At 47.0% G+C, this 19,088-nt stretch overlaps 1 protein-coding gene across 1 annotated transcript; it reads left to right on the top strand.

The window, feature by feature from the left end:
- Positions 1-6,388: 6,388 nt before the first annotated feature.
- On the top strand, positions 6,389-17,889 carry LOC135460972 (hydrocephalus-inducing protein homolog; the record flags this gene model as incomplete). The annotated part of the gene is made up of 9 exons (XM_064737953.1): positions 6,389-6,554; positions 7,347-7,445; positions 10,291-10,390; positions 10,731-10,873; positions 11,215-11,436; positions 12,601-12,761; positions 13,855-13,955; positions 14,535-14,934; positions 17,829-17,889. Coding segments are annotated over 9 exons (1,453 nt in total), but the record flags the coding sequence as incomplete, so codon positions are not given.
- Positions 17,890-19,088: the final 1,199 nt, after the last annotated feature.

Raw genomic sequence — 19,088 nt, 5'->3', positions numbered from 1 at the left:
GTTCTGCCTTCTGGGCAGATGTATTTGGTGGTAATGCCTTTGCCTCCACTCACTGTATTGATTGTTGTTACCGCATATCCAGCGTATCTGGTTCCGTTTTCCACGAAGCTGCTCCCATTTGTAAACAGCTCCCATTCCGGCTGCTCTAGTGGGATGTCTTTCAGGTCTTCTCTTGCTGAATAGGTGTACTCTATTACTTCCCACAGTCGTGTTCTAATGGGCCTTCTTCAGTTGTGGTACCTAGGAACAAAGCTGGATTCAAAAGGTTAGTTGTTTTTAATGTGACATCATCCTGCTCAGTCAGGACTACCTGGAATTTCATCATCCTGCTGGGAGATAGCCAATGGCCCCCCTTTTGTTCTATGTACCATGTGTGGTACATAGACATCTATGTGCCTTCCCATAGTAAGTTTCCTGGCTTCTTGTATCAGGATCACAGTAGCTGCGACCGCCCGCAGACATGGGGGCCACCTGGCACTTATGTTGTCAAGTTGTCTGGAAAAGTAGCCCACTGGCCTTTTCCAGCTTCCCAGACATTGGGTCACGACTCCTAGTGCTAGGTGCAGCCTTTCGTGTACAAACAGCTGAAAATCTTTAGACAGATCAGGTAACCCTAATGCTGGAGCAGTTGTCAGTACTTCCTTTAATTTTAGGAAGGCTTCTTTCTGTGGTTTGCCCCAGGTGAATGGCTGCGTCTTCTGAGCTTCATACAGGGGTTTCACAATCAGTCCATAGTCGATGATCCACAAGTGACACCATCCTGCCATCCCGAGGAAGACTCGCAGCTCATGTAAATTCTGGGGTTCTGGAATAGCACAAAGAACTTGGATACGGTTTGTACCTAGTTTTTGTTGCCCTTGTGAAATTTCACATCCCAGGTAAATCACAGTCTGTTGTGCAATTTGTGCCTTTCCTCTGGATACTTTATAGCCTCCCATTCCCAGTGAATTTAAAATCTCAATGGTTACCTTTATACAGGTTGCTCTTTCTTCTGTAGCTATTAGTATATCATCAATATACTGCAACAATAAGTATTGGTCTCTTGGTACTTGCCCATTTTTGGTCCAAATCTCCAGTTCCTTTGCCAGTTAGTTTCCAAATAGGGTTGGCAAGTTCTTGGCGTGTCCAGGTGAGCTGGGTCTTTCTTCCGTTCCCTGGGTTTTTCCACTCAAAGACAGTTTCCTACTTTCTTTGTCAAAGAGTATGCAGAGAAAGGCATTTTTAAATCAATTACAGTAAACCACTTATATATATCCTTTATGGATGTTAGCAATGTGTGAGAATTTGTTACCACTCGATAAATGTCCTTTTTATTTATTGCTCTCAAATCCTGCATTAACCTTTATTCACTTATTTGGTTTCTTTACTGGAAATATTGGTGGGTTAAATTCTATTGTGTATTTGTAGTGAGTTCTTGAACCTGTTCCACAGGTTCAGTTAGTTATATTCTCCTAACACCATGGCTTTGGCAGCGTTTCCCTGCTGGAACTGATTGTCCTGGTGAAATAATTCTGGACAATCTCGCTTCCAATGTCCCACCCCATTGCAATATGTACATTGATTCAGGCTTAACCCCTGGGTAACTGGCCTCCTACCCCGACCACTCCTGTTACGTCCCCTGTAATTTGGGTTCCCTTTCCCCCGTATTACTGCCAAAAGATTCTGCTGCTGCCTTTTACTAGCTTCTTTTTCCTGATTGTTGTGTACCTTCCAAGCAACCTCAAGTAACTTATCCAAATTCCTTAATCCTTCCCCTTCTAATTTTTGCAATTTTCTACGAATGTCGTCCTGTGATTGGCCCAAGAATATGAGAGCGAGCTGAACCTTTGCTTGCTCTGTATCCATTTGGAGGTCTGTATATTTCCTTGCTACCTCCTTAAGCCTCTCCAAAAACACAGTGGGAGATTCCTTCTTTTCCTGTCGAACCTCATATAGTTTGGACCAATTTATAGTTTTGAGCACAGCGTTCTGAACTCCTATTTGGATCCACTCTTGATATTTCCGTAATTTTCTCATATCGCACAATAAATTAGGGTCCCAATTTGGATCCTCAATTGGGAAATTCACATCTAAATTCCCTGTTACCAGCCCATTTCTAATATCTTCTCTTCCCTTTCTTTGGCTGCCTTAAGTAACATTTCTTTTTCAGTAGAATCCATCAGAGTATCTAATATTACTTGTATGTCATCCCAGTCAGGATTTTGAGTTTTCATAACCATTTTTACTACGCGTGCCACTTTATCAGGATTTTCTCTATAAGTTCCGGCTGACTGTTTCCAAATGACTAAGTCTGCCAGGGAAAAAGGCAGTTTTACAAATACTGGCCCTTCCACTCCGACACCTAGTCGCAAGGGGCAATCACAGTCCGTTTTTGTTTGCTTATGCCTTTTCTATGCACAACTGGAGCAAGCTTTGCCCGACCCCGGGTTCTATGGGCTATTGGGGTCACTGATTCATTACCATTGCTATCTTTTTCACTCGCATACCTTTTTCCCCTTTTTATCACAGTTAAGTTTTGCTCATCTTCCGAGGAAGAGGGATCAGGTGATGATGTGAGAGGTGGATAAAGAGGAAAAGGTGTACTAGACGAGACAGGTTCAGGACTAGGTGGGTGAGGAGCAGGTAGTGGGATAGGGACAGGTGAAACAAGTGGGATAGGGTTAGGTTCTCTAGTAGTTCTTATTGGAGCTACTTGTAAATCAATATGTGTATAATTTTCCCTACTCAAGCTTTCTTTTAACACCAAGTGTTCTAAACAACGTTCCTCACAAATCCCACACTTTGCAGATGTTTTAACCACTAATAATCCACATTCATCCTGCCATTCTGGCTTTCCCCATAAATAGAAAAACAGATCAACATATGGTACTTCATCCCATTTTCCTTCTTGTTTACAAAATGACATTAACTGCGAAATAATGTTATATTGCAGAGTACCGTATTTTGGCCATTTTTCACCATTCTCCAAGGCATATTCTGGCCACCATGAATTACAATAATCAATCAACTTAGTTTTACGTAATTCTTCCCCAAAGTTACCTTGTTTCCAATGTGCTAATAAGCACCCCAAAGGAGAATTTTGCGGGATAGGAGTGTTACTGCCCAAAATCCCTTTAAGTTTCTCCATTTCAAATACACCACAAATGCCAATCCCGCATTGCTTTTGCAATTGTCTTACAGAACAGCGCCTAGGCTTGTACCAACAGGAATTCCTTTAGTCCAACCAAGCATAGCTTTCGCTGTGTCTTATTTGGCAGGCATCCAAAACCAAACGAAAGTAAAACGCACCTTCCCTTTTTCCCGAGGGCGTTTGTGAGCGGTGGGAGCAGTCGTGGCCGATGGGCTCCCCGAGAATCCCTTGGTGCCGGCTGGAGCATGATCGAGTCGCGAACTCCCTCAGCAGCACTCACAAGGATTCCATCTGGGTTCGCCAAAATGTTAGCGTTCAAAAACACAATCATGGGGATTATATGTGGTGCTTTTTATTAAGAGCTCTGGGAATAGGGGAATATTCAACCCAAATCTGATTCCGACCATACATCTGAAATGATCATGTTTTATACTCTATCGTTACATAACTTTCGCGTTAATTATTAAACTTATATTGTTCTATTGTATATATAAATTTAGCCCCTCTCTGAATTTCCAACATAGTTTCTCATTATTCTCCTTATAGTTATATAATATTTACATTTAATTACTAAACAATCATCACATCTAACAATCAGATAATTTATCATACTGCTTACGCAGGTGCAGTTGATCTGGGAAAGCACAAAGCCTAACATTTTAGATTCTATCTTTAACTTTTTCCAGGGCTCCACTATCAATAGGCTATAGGTAAAAGTTAAGATATAGATTGGTTCTTTTGTATGAAGATGCTCAGCAAAGAAGAGTATATAATGCATTGTAACCACAATTAAAGGGTCTCCAGGCTTGTCTGCAGCTGGAGCTGACAGCTGTAGGCACAGGCTCTGTCACCCTCAACCCTGGACTTCTGTAACCTTTTGGATAGAATAAACTGCATTTTGCAGAGCTGCCTGGAGTCCCACATCCCTCATTAATGCTCTTACACTGGTGCCCTGCTTGTAATTGGCAAAGAGCAAAGCTGTTTGCCTGGGATCTGACAATAACACTGACCAGCTGTGCTCAGGCTGGATGCCCAGGGAATAGCTTTTCCACCAATTTGGTGCTGCACAGCCCCCATAATGGTTTCCCTGGGAAGGCAAGCTGGGGTCAAAGCTGCTTTCTCAGACCTCTGTGGCCTGAGGCCATGTCCCCCTTGATGAAGGGCTCCCAGTCCCAGCTCCCAATGTGCTGCTGGAGACCCTTCTGGCCCCTCTGCTTTGGGATGGGACCTCTCTGCAGGAGCTGCTCTCTGCTCCTTGCCTTCCTTCATTGCATTGTGCTGGAGGATGCCCAGAAAAATCCCAACACCAGAGGAAGAGCTACCCAGTGCCTGGGCTGATGCTGAACATCCTGTTCACTTCCCTTTCCTTCTTTTTGAGACAACTCCTTTAGTGCCAGGACAATTTCTTTCCCAGGGGTCGGCCTTCAGTGGATACCTTGGATTCTTCACTCCCTTGGTGACACTTGTTACTCTTTTTGACTTTTCCCCTGCAACATGTCCCTTACGGGTTCTGTACTGCTTGACAGCAGGACTTGCTCATCACATCATCTCCTCTCCCTGCCTCCCAGAGAGTTTCTACTTTAGAGTGTGTGACCATGTTCACAGGGGTTCTTGGATGAGGGAAGAGATGAGGATCTGACTCCATGTTTCAGAAGGCTTGATTTATTATTTTATGATATATAGTATATTAAAACTATACTAAAAGAATAGAAGAAAGGATTCCATAAGAAGGCTAGCTAAGAACAGAATAGCAAAGAATGATAACAAAAGTTTGTGTCTCAAACAGAGAGCCTAAGCCAGCTGGGCTGTGATTGGCCATCAATTACAAACATCTAACATGGGCCAATCAAAGATCCACTTTTTGCATTCCACAACAGCAGATAATTGTTTACATTTTGTTCCTGAAGCCTCTCAGCTTCTCAAGAGGAAAAATCCTAAAGAAAGGATTTTCCATAAAAGATGTCTGCGACAAGAGTGAAAAATGACCTTGTCTGGGAACCATGGTCCTGGGAAGGTTCCTCAAACCATTCATTAAAACTAAAGACAGTGGAATGGATGATTAGGGATCTCTTGGGGGTTATGATGAGACTGCCCCCCCAATCCAGAAAGGAAAGCCAGCCTTAGGTCACAAGTTTGAAAGCTAAAGACAGTGATTCTTTGGGGAGCAGGTCACTGAACACCCTGAATGCCTGTCTGGGAATGGAGCATCCAGGTCATGTTTGACTGTGGGGAGCACTTGCAGCTCAGCAGGGTGAGAGGCAGGCAGGGCTCACCTGTGTCCCTCACGTGGAATTAGAAACACCAGCAGAGTTACCCTGAGCTTCAATTTAAAATGGGGAATGTGACCTGAGTCACCTGGAAGTGTTGGAAAATGCCAACCAACCCACCAACAGTGTCAGGGGAACATTCCTGATAAATCCCTGGTGGAGCTGCAGAGTTTCTGGTGTTGGGCACTGGGGTTTGCTGTGCTGGCTGGTCTGCCCCTTGGTGCCTTAAATCTCACCTTTTTGCCTCAAATCTCACCTTTTTGCTTGCCTTCTCTGTCTTTCCCTCTCCCACTGTGCTTTTTGCATCCCCACAAGGTGTTCATCTGTGACAGTGTTCACAGGGGTTCTTGGATGAGGGAAGAGACCAGGATCTGACTCCATGTTTCAGAAAGCTTGATTTATTATTTTATGATATATATTACATTAAAACTATACTAAAAGAGTAGAAGAAATGATTTTCTCAGAAGGCTAGCTAAGAATAGAAAAAGAAAGAATGATAACAAAAAGTTTGTGGCTCAGACTGTCTCTCTGAGCCAGCTGGGCTGTGATTGGCCATCAATTAGAAACAACCAACACAGGCTAATCACAGATCCACCTGTTGCATTCCACAGCAGCAGATAATCAATATTTGCATTTTGTTCCTGGGCCTCTCAGCTTCTCAGGAGGAAGAATCCTAAGGAAAAGATTTTTCATAAAAGATGTCTGCGACATTCATCCTCATCCTCCGCAGTTGCTCAGTGCAAGCATTTGCAGCTGCCTGCACTGCTGCTACCTCAGTGTCATCCCTGGGCTGCCTTTAGAACAGACCTGCTCCAGCCTGGGTTGGGAAGCGCTGGATCAAACCATTTCTCAGTTCAATGCAAAAGCACCCAGCCAGGGGCCGCATCCTGGCCAGGAGCTGCTCGTGCAGGTGTCCCTCCCTCCCACTGCAGCTCCCTGTTTATAGCTGTGTTATGTTCCAGATATGAGCCACAGTTCTGTTTTTTTCCAGATGTGAGCCTTACCCATCTAAATTCCAACCCCAACCACCAAAGGGGAAGAGACCCAGTTTGGATTCCTTGGCATCTCTAAGGAGACGCTTCAGGATTAGAAATGTGGAGGAGCCAGCCACAGCCCTGAAAGAATTGTGGGATTTTGCCCAATCACCAGGAGCAGAGGTAGATTTTCTTGTACATCCAGTGCTTGTGTTGCCTCCCCAGCCTGCCAGCACCAAGTCATGCTTGTGCTGACCTCCCTTTCTGCTGCCCTGCTGTGCTGTGCCCTGGCAGTGGGCTGGGCAGCAGGGCCAGTGGCTGAGTATGGGCTGTGTTGGGAGGGAGAAATAGGAGAGATTTCCTTGGAGAAGATGGCTCGGATCCTACAGACCTGTGTTGAGTGTGGGATTTTTTGGCCTGGTTTTCTTCACAATGTAAGATGAGGCTTTTCTCTGCATCATCATGGTAACACCTCCAGCTTCCCTCCCAGAGCAAGCTGGGATGATCCTGGTCTACATGGAGCCTCTTCCCAAAGCAGCCAGACTCCCTGTTTGCAGGGCTGTGCTTCCACCCAAGGGCTGGCATTGCACTGCTGGCCCTGAAGTGTCACTATAGGACACGAAAGAACACAGGCACACACTGCTGTTCTCAGGGTGAAGGAAAAGGGAAGTTTATTTTCTGACTCCAACATTAATAGTTTTCTAAGAGTGACAGTGGATTGGAGGGTGACAGTGCCACCTCTCCAATGACACTGGACAAACCAAGAGTCCATCAACTTTCCCCTCCTCCATAAAGGAATGCAAAACAATGAGTTATTTACAGAAAGTGTGTAAGAAAGTTCACCACAAGAATGTCAACATCAGAAGGCTTAGAAAATCTTAAAAAACCAGGGTGACACTGAAGCTGTCTCATAAAATGAGACTTTGCAAGGTGGCTGTCTCTTCCTCCTAGCACAGAAAATGGCTTGTTTTTCAGGTGCCTCCACAAACTCCTGAGCACCCTCAGCTCCCAGCAGGGCTGGCAGGAATCTCGTCCTCCCTGGACGTGCCGCACACTCCCCTGGAAGCAGAGAAGGTGAGAGGGAATCTGTCTCACTTGCCCATTGTCAGTGTGGCAAGCAGGGCTGGAGCTCCCATGCCACTGGGGGTCCTCAGCTGTGACAGTGTTCACAGGGGTTCTTGGATGAAGGAAGAGATGGGAATGTTGACTCCATGTTTCAGAAGGCTTGATTTATTATGTTATGATGTATATTTTATTCAAACTATACTAAAAGAATGGAAGCAAAGGCCTCATCAGAAGGCTAGCTAAGAATGGAATAGAAAGGAAAGAATGATAACAAAGGCTCTGTCTTGGACTGTCTGTACGAGCCAGCTGGGCTGTGATTGGCTATTAATTATAAACATCTAAGATGGGCCAATCAAAGATCTACCTGTCGCATTCCACAGCAGCAGATAATCAATGTTTACATTTTGTTTCTGAGGCCTCTCAGCTTCTCAAGAGCAAAAATCCTAAGGAAAGGGTTTTTCATGAAAAATGTCTGCGATATTCAGCATTGGCCACAGAGGGGCCACACGTCCCTCCAGGCCCATCACAAAGTGCTGCTGAAGCAGCTGCTTGTTGGAGAGGCTGTGCAGGACACGTTGTAGGGCTGCCCAAGGATGCTGTGCAGCACCTGTGGAGGGCACTGCTCCCCCTGGACTATTGCTGGACGGGGGCTCTGAACAAATCACAGATGGGATGGGACTGCTGTGGAACGTGCCTTGAGCTGTTTTATTTTTCAGCATCAGTCTCATTACATGGTTATGACAATGGGAAAATGCCACCAGGTCACATCTCAGGCAGCAGACAAAGAACTTCATGTTACAACTTACTTTATAAGTTTTGTGACCAATCACACAAAGCAAAAGCACATTGACAGTAGTTCTATCCAATCACCATAAGCACACGTACCTTTGGTTAAAACAATGCTTGCTTATTTTGAATACAATACCTGCTTGTAAGCCCTAAAACACAATGCACAGGGCTCTATTATTAAGCTTCAAACTTCCTAATATCTTGCTAGATAAACTTTTCTGTAGCTTAGGGAGTTAGTCTAGACAAGCATTAATCCGCAGACCATTGTTCTATTTGTCCTTGCTTTTCTACAGTTTAAATACTTTTTCTGCTGACCTATCTCATGGCTGCTGCTTAGCTCTAATCACAGTTCTACAGTCTCTGAGGCCTGTCTTTTGCAGCTTTCCCAAAACCCTCTGATTTTGTGGATTGCCACACTGGACCTCAACAGGAGGTCCATAGGAAATTTTTGCAGGAGCTTTTGCTGAGGCACCTTGAGAAAGCAGCATTTAAATCAGAGAGAGAGAGGAAAAGCCTCAGGAGTCAGATGAGCAGGGCTGGAGTCCTTCCCTGAGCTCCAAGAGCTCTCACTCTGAGTCTCCTCCTTTTCTAAAAGCAGTAAGAAATGCTTTTTAAAGGCAAGCTGTGCATCAGAGAGAATTTCTAGTGCCAGGAGACATCCCAGTTCACTTTAATGTAGTGTATGAATGAATGCATTGATCCCTGTGTATGGGAGAATATTTTCCCCATGGTCCCTCCATTAGTCAGTGGCACAGATGCAGGATGAGATTAGGGTGATTCTGGCTGTGTTTGGGGAATTGGCCCCTGTCACGATCCACTCATACAAACGGGGGTTGTGATGGTTCATTAACTGATCTCAGAGTGCAAAAAAACAACACAGAGGGAATTTCAGTATTAATCAAATCACCTGATATTGAGTGCTCACAGCAAATGTGAGTGAAGGGTTGGAAAGGAGATAAAGGAAAGAGAGAGAGAGAAAAGGGGGGAATAGCTACCAATGGAGAGATGAAATCCTCATGGTCCAGCCTATAGATCTGTCTTGTCACACTGGTGAGAATCTCCAAGTCTTGGTTAACTCAGGAGTCTTTTATAGTCCTTTGCTGAGGGGGGAACAGTTAAAAGACAATGGAGAATAAGTTTATTGACAATGGGTACAGATAGTCCATGTTCCCAAACAGGATAAGTAAATCTCAGCAGTGGGTGGGACCATTGTTTCAGGACTGGCTCCCATGGGAAACCAGTCTTGGTACAGCAAACACACCTGCAGGCAACACTTGGCAGAAATAATGCTTCAGTCAGGCCCGCGCCCCCTGTGTTAGAATTACAGGGGTCTCAGTCTCAGCCCTTGGGAGGGGGCTTCAATCTCCCTCTCTCATGGCGGTCATGAGGCAGATTGTTGGGAAGGATGAAAAATTGACAAGAAAGTCTCAAAGATATGTATGTTTAGCAGGAAGACTTTAAATGTAGAGTCTGATGATGGAATAGAGATGGAAGCAAGTTTTGCTATAGAAGAAAAGAATTGCTGAGCCAGTCTTACTGGATAACCAAGAAGGCAAAGGAAATGTTACTTACAAGGGGTTTTTATGGCTTAGAGCAAAGGATAAATCCACCCCAAACAGAAGATGTTTTTACCAAGCAGAAAGGTAGCACTGGCAAACAAGTTAGCAAAGTTGCAAGTAGAAAAAAAGTCTCATAATTTTCCACTGCCAAAAAAAACTGAATAACAACTTCCAGCTTCAACTGTAATGTACTAACTTTTAGTGACTGGAGAACAGTAACCAGAATATGGTAATGATAGTAGTTATGATAGGCTATAGATAATAATTAAGGTATAGATTGGTTCTGCTGTATGAAGATGCTCAGCAAAGAAAAGTATATAATGCATATTACTGCAGCAGGATCTCCCTGGGGCAGCCCATGAGATGAACAGGTTAGCAAAACTTGGGAGTCCAGCAATGCTTGTGAAGCTGGGCAGGCCATAGAGGAAGCAGCCAGCAGAGACAGCGACTTAGAGGCTGTCTGCCAAAAAAATAATCTGAACAGTGTTTGTTTCTTGCTGCCTCAGGTTTCAGATACAGAAAACATCCTGGGGATTGTTCAGGCTGAAAACATCAAAATCTCTGCAGAGGTCTGTGATGTTTCTCTGAGCACCGACATGCCTGAAGGTCAGTGGGTGCCTCCCAAACAAAGCAGTCCAGGTGGAGCAAGGAAGAGGAAAATGTCTGATCATGTGTGTCCTCCCGCTAGCCAGGCCTGGGCTGTCACCCTTGGGACTTGGTGGCCTGTGGGCATGGCAGCCATGCTTGCAGAACAGTGTGTGCTGTGCTTAGGGATGTGTCAGGATGTTTCCCTGGAAGTGCTGGGATGGGGAACTGCCTGGGGAACTCCCTGCAGAGGGAGGAAGGCTTGGAGCTAGGAAGCCTTGAACATGCAGGTATCTGTGCACGTGAAGGGGGCAGGTGGAGCTCCCTGCATGCTGACATGCCTTGCTCTCCTCCTTAACAGCTGTCAGAGTGAATCACATCGAGTTTGGGCACTGTCCTGTCGGAGAGTCCTGCTGGAGGGCCTTGACCATCAGCAGCCACGCACAGACCAAGGTCATGCGCTTTGAGTGGGAGGCAGACGCCCCATTCTGCTTCTCCCCCAAGGTGAGCATGGACTGCTCTGCCTCTCCCCATTGCTCAAGCCCTGCCCTGGTGTGCCTGGCAGCTGGCAGGGAGTCCTCACATGCCACTGACAGCCCATTCCAGTGCCATGGAGGAGATGCAGTCCCTGGCTTGGCTGGGCCAAGGCTGCCAGCCTTGCACAAAAGGCTTCGTGTTATGGCAGGTGGCACCTTCTGTTCACACTTTTGTCTGTCAAACTTCCCATAAATCCACTCTGAGGTGCAGATTCCTGGCACAGCTGTTCACCACATCTGTCCCTTCTGCTGTCACTCCTGCCCTTGGCAGTGCTCCCAGTTTGGTCTTGACTCCCTGATTCTCCCTAGGTGGGACACCTCCATCCTGGCTGTGCCAAGGACATCACAGTGACCTTGAGATCAGATGTCCCAGCCACCTTCAGAAGGCACCTGGTGAAATGTAAGGTGACCACAATCAACTTGGAGCTGCCACAAAGGAAGGTTCAGGACTGGGATGACCAAATGACCATCACCATGTGGAAGAATACCACTGGGAAAGACCCGGCAGCCAGGTGGCCCCAGATAGAGAGGGTAAGAAGCAGAACAGCAAAAAAAGCCAACCCAGCTTTTACAAGAAGAACCACCATAACACCATCACTGCTGGCTGACCAGCTCCTGCTTCCTCTGACATTGGACAGCCGTGAGCTTCACCAGCAGTGCATTCCAGGGAAGAGGTGGATGCACAGTGACCAGATACACTCACACAAGATGGGGAAGCCTTTTGACAAGAGACCTTTAGCCACACACAGCTATCAGTCTGGGCCACAAGCACAAGTGTTGCAGCCCATGCTGAATGGAAGGCAATGCTTTATGATTTTATCCCATTTGGTGGTGTTAGAAATCTCTTCATCTGATTCACCTTTTCACCAACAAAGAGTTAAGTCTACTGCACTCTGCATCTTCTTTTGAAGTGGAGGGAAATCCACTTCTCCTGCATATGCTGGTGAACTGCGAGTTTTGTCTGCATGAGGATTTGGTTGTGGTCTCTGTATTGTGTGGGATATCTCATCATGGAGTAGCCCAGGCACTGTGTGACTCTATGGAGGAGTCCAGAGAAGGATCATCTCCAGAGACTCTTGCTTTTATTGTCATTATTGCCAAACACACTTATCTTGGGTGAAGGTTCTTTCCAAGTTCCTGGACCCTTTTTAGGCCTCTAAACCATCCCCCTTCCTATCAGAATGTCTGCAGTTGGAGACTTTCTCAGTGAGATCTTTCCCATCCCAAAATGCCCATCCCCAGCTCCCAGCAGTGTGGCTGTTGCTGCAGGCATGACATCTGGAGAGCACTTTCTCCTAAGACAAGAAGAACAAGGTTCATTTTAGAACTCTTCAGTCTTGGGCTTCTCCATCCACAGAGCTCCAGCAGGGCAACTTCAGCCTAATTTTGAGACCTGCTGGGTGTATAGGGGAGCAGGAAAAAAGCCAGTCCCTCTACAAGGTTGAAGGACAGGGATTGGAATGCAGCTGCAGTCTCCATGGGGATATTAACAGCTGTGGTAGTGACTGCTTGGATCAGTGGCTAGAAATAGCTACTGTAGCAGAACAGTCCCAATTTTGTCATCTTTGCAGGGAAGTAAAAGGGAATGGTTCTTTCTAGTCCCTCTATGAGGCTGAGCTTGGAGGTCAGAAGATTGCCCTTGTGAGCCTGACTTTGTGGGCTCTGCTCAGTGATTCCTCCCTCGTGTGTTTGCAGGTGGTCAAGGCAGTGCCAGAACCAGCTCACACTGTGCTGGAGGAGAGCAGCCAGGAGGTCGAGGTGTACCTCAGTGCCGTTGTTGCCCACGCCCAGTTCCAGCTGAGCACCACCAGGGTTCAGTTCAAGGACACCTTGCCCTTCCAGACAAGGACAGCCACGTGAGTGCTGGAGGCCAGGCACAGCTCCTCCTGGGAGCAGGAGCTGCCTTTGCCCAGGGCTGGCCCAGGGCCGGCTTGCCAGAACTCTCTCCCAGCCAAAACTGTCATTGCCTGGGGCTCTATGTACAAATCACAAACGGGATGGGAATGATGAGGAACACACCTCGAGCTGTTTAATTTCCAGCATCAGTCTCATTACATGGTTATGACAATGGGAATATGCCACCAGCTCACATCTCCAGTAGTAGATAAAGAACTTCATGTTACAACTCACTTTCAAAGTTCTTTGACCAATCACACAAAGCAAAAGCACATTGACAGTAGTTCCATCCAACCACTACAAGCACATGTACCTTTGGTTTAAACAATGCTTGCTTATTTTGAATACAATACATGCTTGTCAGCCTTAAAACACAATGCACAGAGCTACGTTACTAAGCTTAGAACTTCCTAATATCTCACTAGCTATACTTTTCTGTAGTGTAGGGAGTTATTCTAGACAAGCATTAATACACAGACCATTGTTCTATTTGTCTTCACTTACTTTCTGCTTCTATAATTTTTCTGCTGACAAATCCTATGGCTACTGCTTAGCTCTAATCACAGTTCTGCTGTCTCTGAGGCTTGCCTTTTGTAGCATTCCTAAAACACTCTGATTTTAAGGATTCACACCAAAACCAGCACAGGCCCCTTTACGTGCACACAAGGCCAAGCAGGAGATGGCGGTCAGGAGAGGCTCAATGCTGCCGTACCTTTGTGCTGAGAACAGCCATGGCTTTGCTTTCACTGCATGTCACCGGTCCTCATCTGCTCAAGAAGTCTGCAGTCAAAGCAAGACCTAAAGTCCAGAGGAAGCCCCTTAGCTTCAGTGTCCTGGGCACCCTGTTGGCCCTTTTCTCCTAAACTTGTAAACTGTGAAATACTTTCTTGGGCCAGCCAGGACAGCAGTCTGAGCATGGCAGGGTTGCCTGGGGAAGAAGATGCTCCTCAGGAGAAACTGGTACCAGGAGTCCATCAGACAATATTACTGTACTCTTTGCTTTATACTTAAAGGACTTTTTTTTTTTTTTAATTCTTCCTTCTTGCTTTTCAGTTTCATGATGCACAACACAGGGGAGGTAGCCCTGAAATACTCCTGGGAGAAAGCTCAAGAGAGTGAACCAGTGAAGAAGCCATTCCCAACCACTCTGATGCGTAAGAGCATTTCACTTGGTAGCTGAGGGCCTGGGGAGAAGACCCTGCCACTTGACTGCAAAACATGAATTGCTTTTTCATCCTTGTCCCCACATCCACTTTCATCAGCATCTTCCCAGCCGCAGCTCTGTCTCCATGTCCCCCTCTGCCTTTCAGCCCCTTCTCTTCTTGCCCTGCCACTTCCGCTGTGCAGAGGATCTGAGCCAGGCTCTGGGGACAGCCATGTGCTGGGTCAGGACTGGCTACGGAGACATCAGGTCATCTCTTGGAGAAGTCTGAGACTGGGAAAAACAGTGGTGTAAGGAGTGAGCTGCCCTGAAGTCCTTGTCTGTGTGCAGTTCTGCACTCCAGGGCAAATGCAAAGTCAGTGTCTAAAACCAACTCTCCTGCTTTGGCACAGGAGTATGTGCTGCAGGCAGAAACCCTGCTCCAAGACGCTCTATTTCCTGCTAGAATAAAGGACTTGGCCAGAGATGCCCCAAGTGCATCCCAGCTCTCTCCCACCCACCTGCAGCAGGAGGAAGAGCAACCGGGAACACAGGATTTTGTCTTTGAAAGGTGTCCTCTTCCTCCCTGCAGGTCGGTTCCTCTCCTACAATCCCGTGAAGCAACAGAAAAAGCTGCTGTGTCTTTTCTGGTCGGAGCAGGACCATCCTGCTGAGAGGTCTCCTAAAGTGTGGCAGCAGCCGGATTCTGGGAAGCAGCAGGAGGAGCAGATTTCCAAGCAGCAGGAAGAGCAGGTTTTCCAGGAGGAGAAGCCTGAGCAGCCGGACTGCTCCAAGAATCTGCGCTGCTCAAAACAAAAGAACCTCTCTCCAAAGCGTGCCAGCTCCTCCCTGGAAGCCTTCCCAGATGATTCCCATGACCTGTTCTCCATCAACCCCTACTGTGGCAGCATCCCTCCTGGCTACAAGCAGACCTTTCAGCTGCAGTTCTCCCCAAAGCACATGGGGAAGTTTAAGGCCACCCTGCTGTGCAGGTGGGAAATGTTGAGGCATTTGCCAACTCCTGCTACTGATGGGTGTCACTGAATCACAGGGTGGGACAGGGTGGAAGGGAGCACAGTAGGTCATCTGGTCCCACCTCCCTGCTCAGGTGGGCTCATCCCAGACCACATGGCACAGGGTTGTGTCCAGAGGGCTCTGCAATAATTCCAGTGGGGGACACTCCACACACTCTCTGGGCAACTCATCACCTGCACAGGAAAGTTCTTCCTCAGGTTCAGGGGGAATTTCCTGTTCAGGTTCTGCCCATTGTCTCTTGTCCTACTGCTGGGCATCACCAAGCACAGCCTGGTTCATCCCCTAACACCCTCCCTTCGGTCCCTCTGACTGGGATGGGGAGGTGGGAGACAGGCAGCCCCAGAGAGGCAGCAGAAGCACCCACAGGAGCACAGCAAGATCCTCATCTGGCCTTGGTAGGGAGGCATTGGGAAAAGACACTGCATGGAACAGTAAGCTCCTGGAGGGTTGCTGTCAGTTTCTCCGGGTCTGGATTGAAGGCCCTTGAGATAGTAGTTCATGTTTGGACTCAGGTGTTTATTATTTCTTATCAGTAAAGCAGTCTCACAACCATGAGTTCAGCAGCTTTTCATTAGCAAGGCACAAAATGGCTATCTCTTGTTACAAGGTCTTTTAAGACTAAACTCTCCAATTAAGACCTGACACCTCGATTATTTTCCCTTTTAACCCAAGAACTGATCCCACAGAGCCTGCAATGCAGACTTTTCTGTCCAATTACAAAACATCACTCAAAGCCATGAAGAAGAAGGAAGTAGCAGCATGAAGAAGAAACTCAGGATGACACCCTGTGCCCTCCATCTTCCTTCCATCCACAACATGCTAAAATCCCAAAACCTAAATTTCTCACAAAGTGATACACCTACACTACTCTCTACAATCTCTTTCACTCTTTTGTGGATTCTAGTCTATCTTGACGGCTAGAAAACTTTCTCCATGAATGAGGGTCAAAGTCAGTGGGGGTCGGGACACCCCAGAGCAGACAGAGAAATATTCTCAGTGCCCTGGGTTTCCACAGTTGCAAAATCTGGAACGAGAGATCCAGGGAGCAGCCAGTCCCTAGCTCTGCTTCCTTTTGGGACAAGCAAGGCCTGCTTCTCTCCATGGAACCCCACGTGCTGTAGTTGGTCCCCAGGCATTTAACTGGTCATGTTCCTGCCCTTGCACCTCTGCAGCCTCCATACAGCCATTGCAGTTGTTTGAATTTGCTGCTCGCTGCTTGCACAGGGAGAGGATGCAACACTGTGTGCTCTGCAAGGAGACAGAGAAGTGGCTGGCTGGAAATGTTTGTCTGGCTAATAGCAGTCCCTTTCTTCCCAGGATTCCTAACCTGGAGCCAGCTCAGAGGATGGGGCAGGTGATTGTGGAAGGCAGAGTCCAGGAGTGGAAGAATCTTGATGAACCATTAGAGTAGAGGGAGAAAGGCCAGGGAGCCAAGAAGGAGGCACTCTGGAGAGCACCACCCGAGGGACAGCGCTTGTGTCAGCTGGAGAATTTGGCAGGAGCCGGCGGCATCGTGCCTTCTGCTGCTGATGGTCTCCCACCCTTCACCAGAGACCTGCCAAGCTCCAGCTTACTTTTTAGTTAGCTACGTTAATTGTTTGTTAGATAGATAAGTAGTTGATAATTGTCAGTTAATTGTTAATAAACAGTTGTTAATAAATTGTTCATTGTTGGCTTGTCTTGGTTTGAAAGGCAGGTGTCTGCGCGACCTCTCTGGAATGGAGAATGTGACCCCCTTCCCTCCAAATTATTGTAACTTTGAAATTAAGGGGCTTTCAGGCAAAGATGTGGGAAAAGGAGTAACAGTTCTTTGCCAGTACAACAAGGCAAACAAACACCACCACCGGCAGCAACAACAAACAGAACCAGATACCCAAGCACAGCCTTCCCTCGGCTGCAGGCACTTTCCCTTTGGTGTCGTTCCTGTCACAGCCAGGCAGGGAAGGCAGGCAAATAATGAATAAAGTGATTGCTAGAGAAATCTGAATTATTATTGAGGGCCCAGAAAGGGACACAGCACTCAAGGTGTGGCCTCACCAGCGCCCAGCACAGAAGGACAATCACTGCCATTGTTGGGAAGGATGAAAGTTTGACAAAAAAGTCTCACAGATATGGATGCTTGGCAGAAAGATTTTTGAATGTAGAATCTGAAGAAGGAATAGAAATGAAAACAAGTTTGGATAGACAAGAATTGCTGAGCCAGTCTTACTGGATAACCAAGGAGCCAAAGAGTGTGTTATTTAGAAGGGGCTTTTATGACTTAGAACAAAGGATAACCCCACCTTAAACAGACAATTTTTTTTTAGCAAGTAGAAAGATAGCACTGGCAAACAAACATGCCAATGTTGCAAGTAGAAAAAAAGGTCTCACAATTTCCCACTGCAAGAAAACTGAAAAACAACTTCTAGCTTAAACTGTGACATCCTAACTTTTACTGATTGGAGAATAGTAGCATGAATATGGCAATGATAGTAGTTATGATAGGCTACAGGTAAAAGTTAAGGTATACATTGGTTCTTCTGTATGAAGATGCTCAGCAAAGAAAAGTATAGAATGCATTGTAACCAAAACCAAAGGGTCTCCAGGCCTGCCTGCAGCTGGAGCTGACAGCTGTAGGCACAGGCTCTGTCACCCACGACCCTGGACTGCTGTAACCTCTTGGATGGAATAAACTGCATTTTGGAGACTGCCTGGAGTCCCACATCCCTCATTCAGGCTCTTACTGACCTGGTCCTGCTGGCTACACTATTGCTGATCCAGGCCTGGTGCTATTCGCCTTCCTGCCCACCTGGGCACACCTGGTCTCAGGTTCAGTTGTTGTCAATTGGCTTCCCAGCCACTCTTTCCACAGCTGGGAGCTGCAGAGGGTTTGTGTGGCCAAAGTGTACGACCTGGCAATTGGTCCTGTTTAACCTCATGCCAGTGGTCTCAGCCCACGGATCCAGCCTGTTCAGGGCCCTCTGCAGCCTTCCTGTCCTCCAGCAGATCCACCAAAAAATATTATTGCAAGCACTGATTGGCGAGGGGCGGCATGTCCACCGCCTGCGGTCCCAAAGCCCAGGGATGGGGAGAGAGGATCTTTGTTTTCCAGCCAGGCTCCCGGCCAAGAGCAGCCAAATCCAAGGGAGAAGAGAGATGTTGTGAGGCAGCCAGGAATTCAGGGCAAAGCTTCCTTTTCTCCAGAAAAAAAAAAAAAAACAAACCCAACATTTAAACTGTAAGGGGAAAGTCTTGTTCCAGCCCCAGCCTTGGCCAGAGAGTGTATGTGCCATATCGTCCGGGAATTGAATGTAAGGAATCCAGATATGCCGTGTTATCCAAGAATCGCATGTAGGAAATCCATGAGTGACCTGTTATGTAGGAATCACACACTGGGAGCCTGACACAGCCTATTGGACAGTGATTGTATGCAAGGAATTCAGATGTGACACATCAGATGGGGCTGGATGCAAAGAATCCAGACGTGGCACATCAGATGGGGGCAGGATCCAAGGAATTCATATGTGCTGTGTTATCCCAGAGCAGCACAGGGGGTGTGCAACAGGCAAACACACAGAGGCTGCACCTTCTTTGGGAGTGCTTGACCTCTGAGCCAGCTTGGCATCATCCAAAGAAGGACATTGAGGTGCTGGAGCAAGTGCAGAGAAGAGAAAGGAAGTTGATGAAGGGTCTAGAGAAGAAGTCTGATGAGAAATGGCTGCGAGAGCTAAGGGAGCTGGGGAGGGCTCAGTCCTGAGCAAAGGAGGCCCAGGGGGAACCTTGTCCCTCTCTACAACACCCTGAGAGGAGGCTGGAGTGAGATGGGGATCGGGCTGTCCTCACACACAACCAGGGACAGGACAAAAGGACACAGCTTAAGCTGTGCCAGGGAGGTGAAGTTGGACATCAGATGGAATTTCTTCACAGAAAGGATTCTTCAACATTGAAGGCACTGCCCAGGGAGCTGGTGGAGCCACCATCTCTGAAGGTGTTCAAGGACCAGCTGGACGTGACACTCGGTGCTCTAGTCTGGTTGACAAGGTGGTGTTTGGGCTAAAGCTTGATGCAATGATCTCAGAGATCTCTTACAACCAAATTGGTTCTGGGATTCTCTGAAATGAACACCTGGTAA

Source organism: Zonotrichia leucophrys, unplaced genomic scaffold, assembly GCF_028769735.1.
Source record: "Zonotrichia leucophrys gambelii isolate GWCS_2022_RI unplaced genomic scaffold, RI_Zleu_2.0 Scaffold_140_117340, whole genome shotgun sequence".
NCBI classification, from domain to species: Eukaryota; Metazoa; Chordata; class Aves; order Passeriformes; family Passerellidae; genus Zonotrichia; species Zonotrichia leucophrys.
This window is presented reverse-complemented; position numbering and strand designations above follow the sequence as displayed.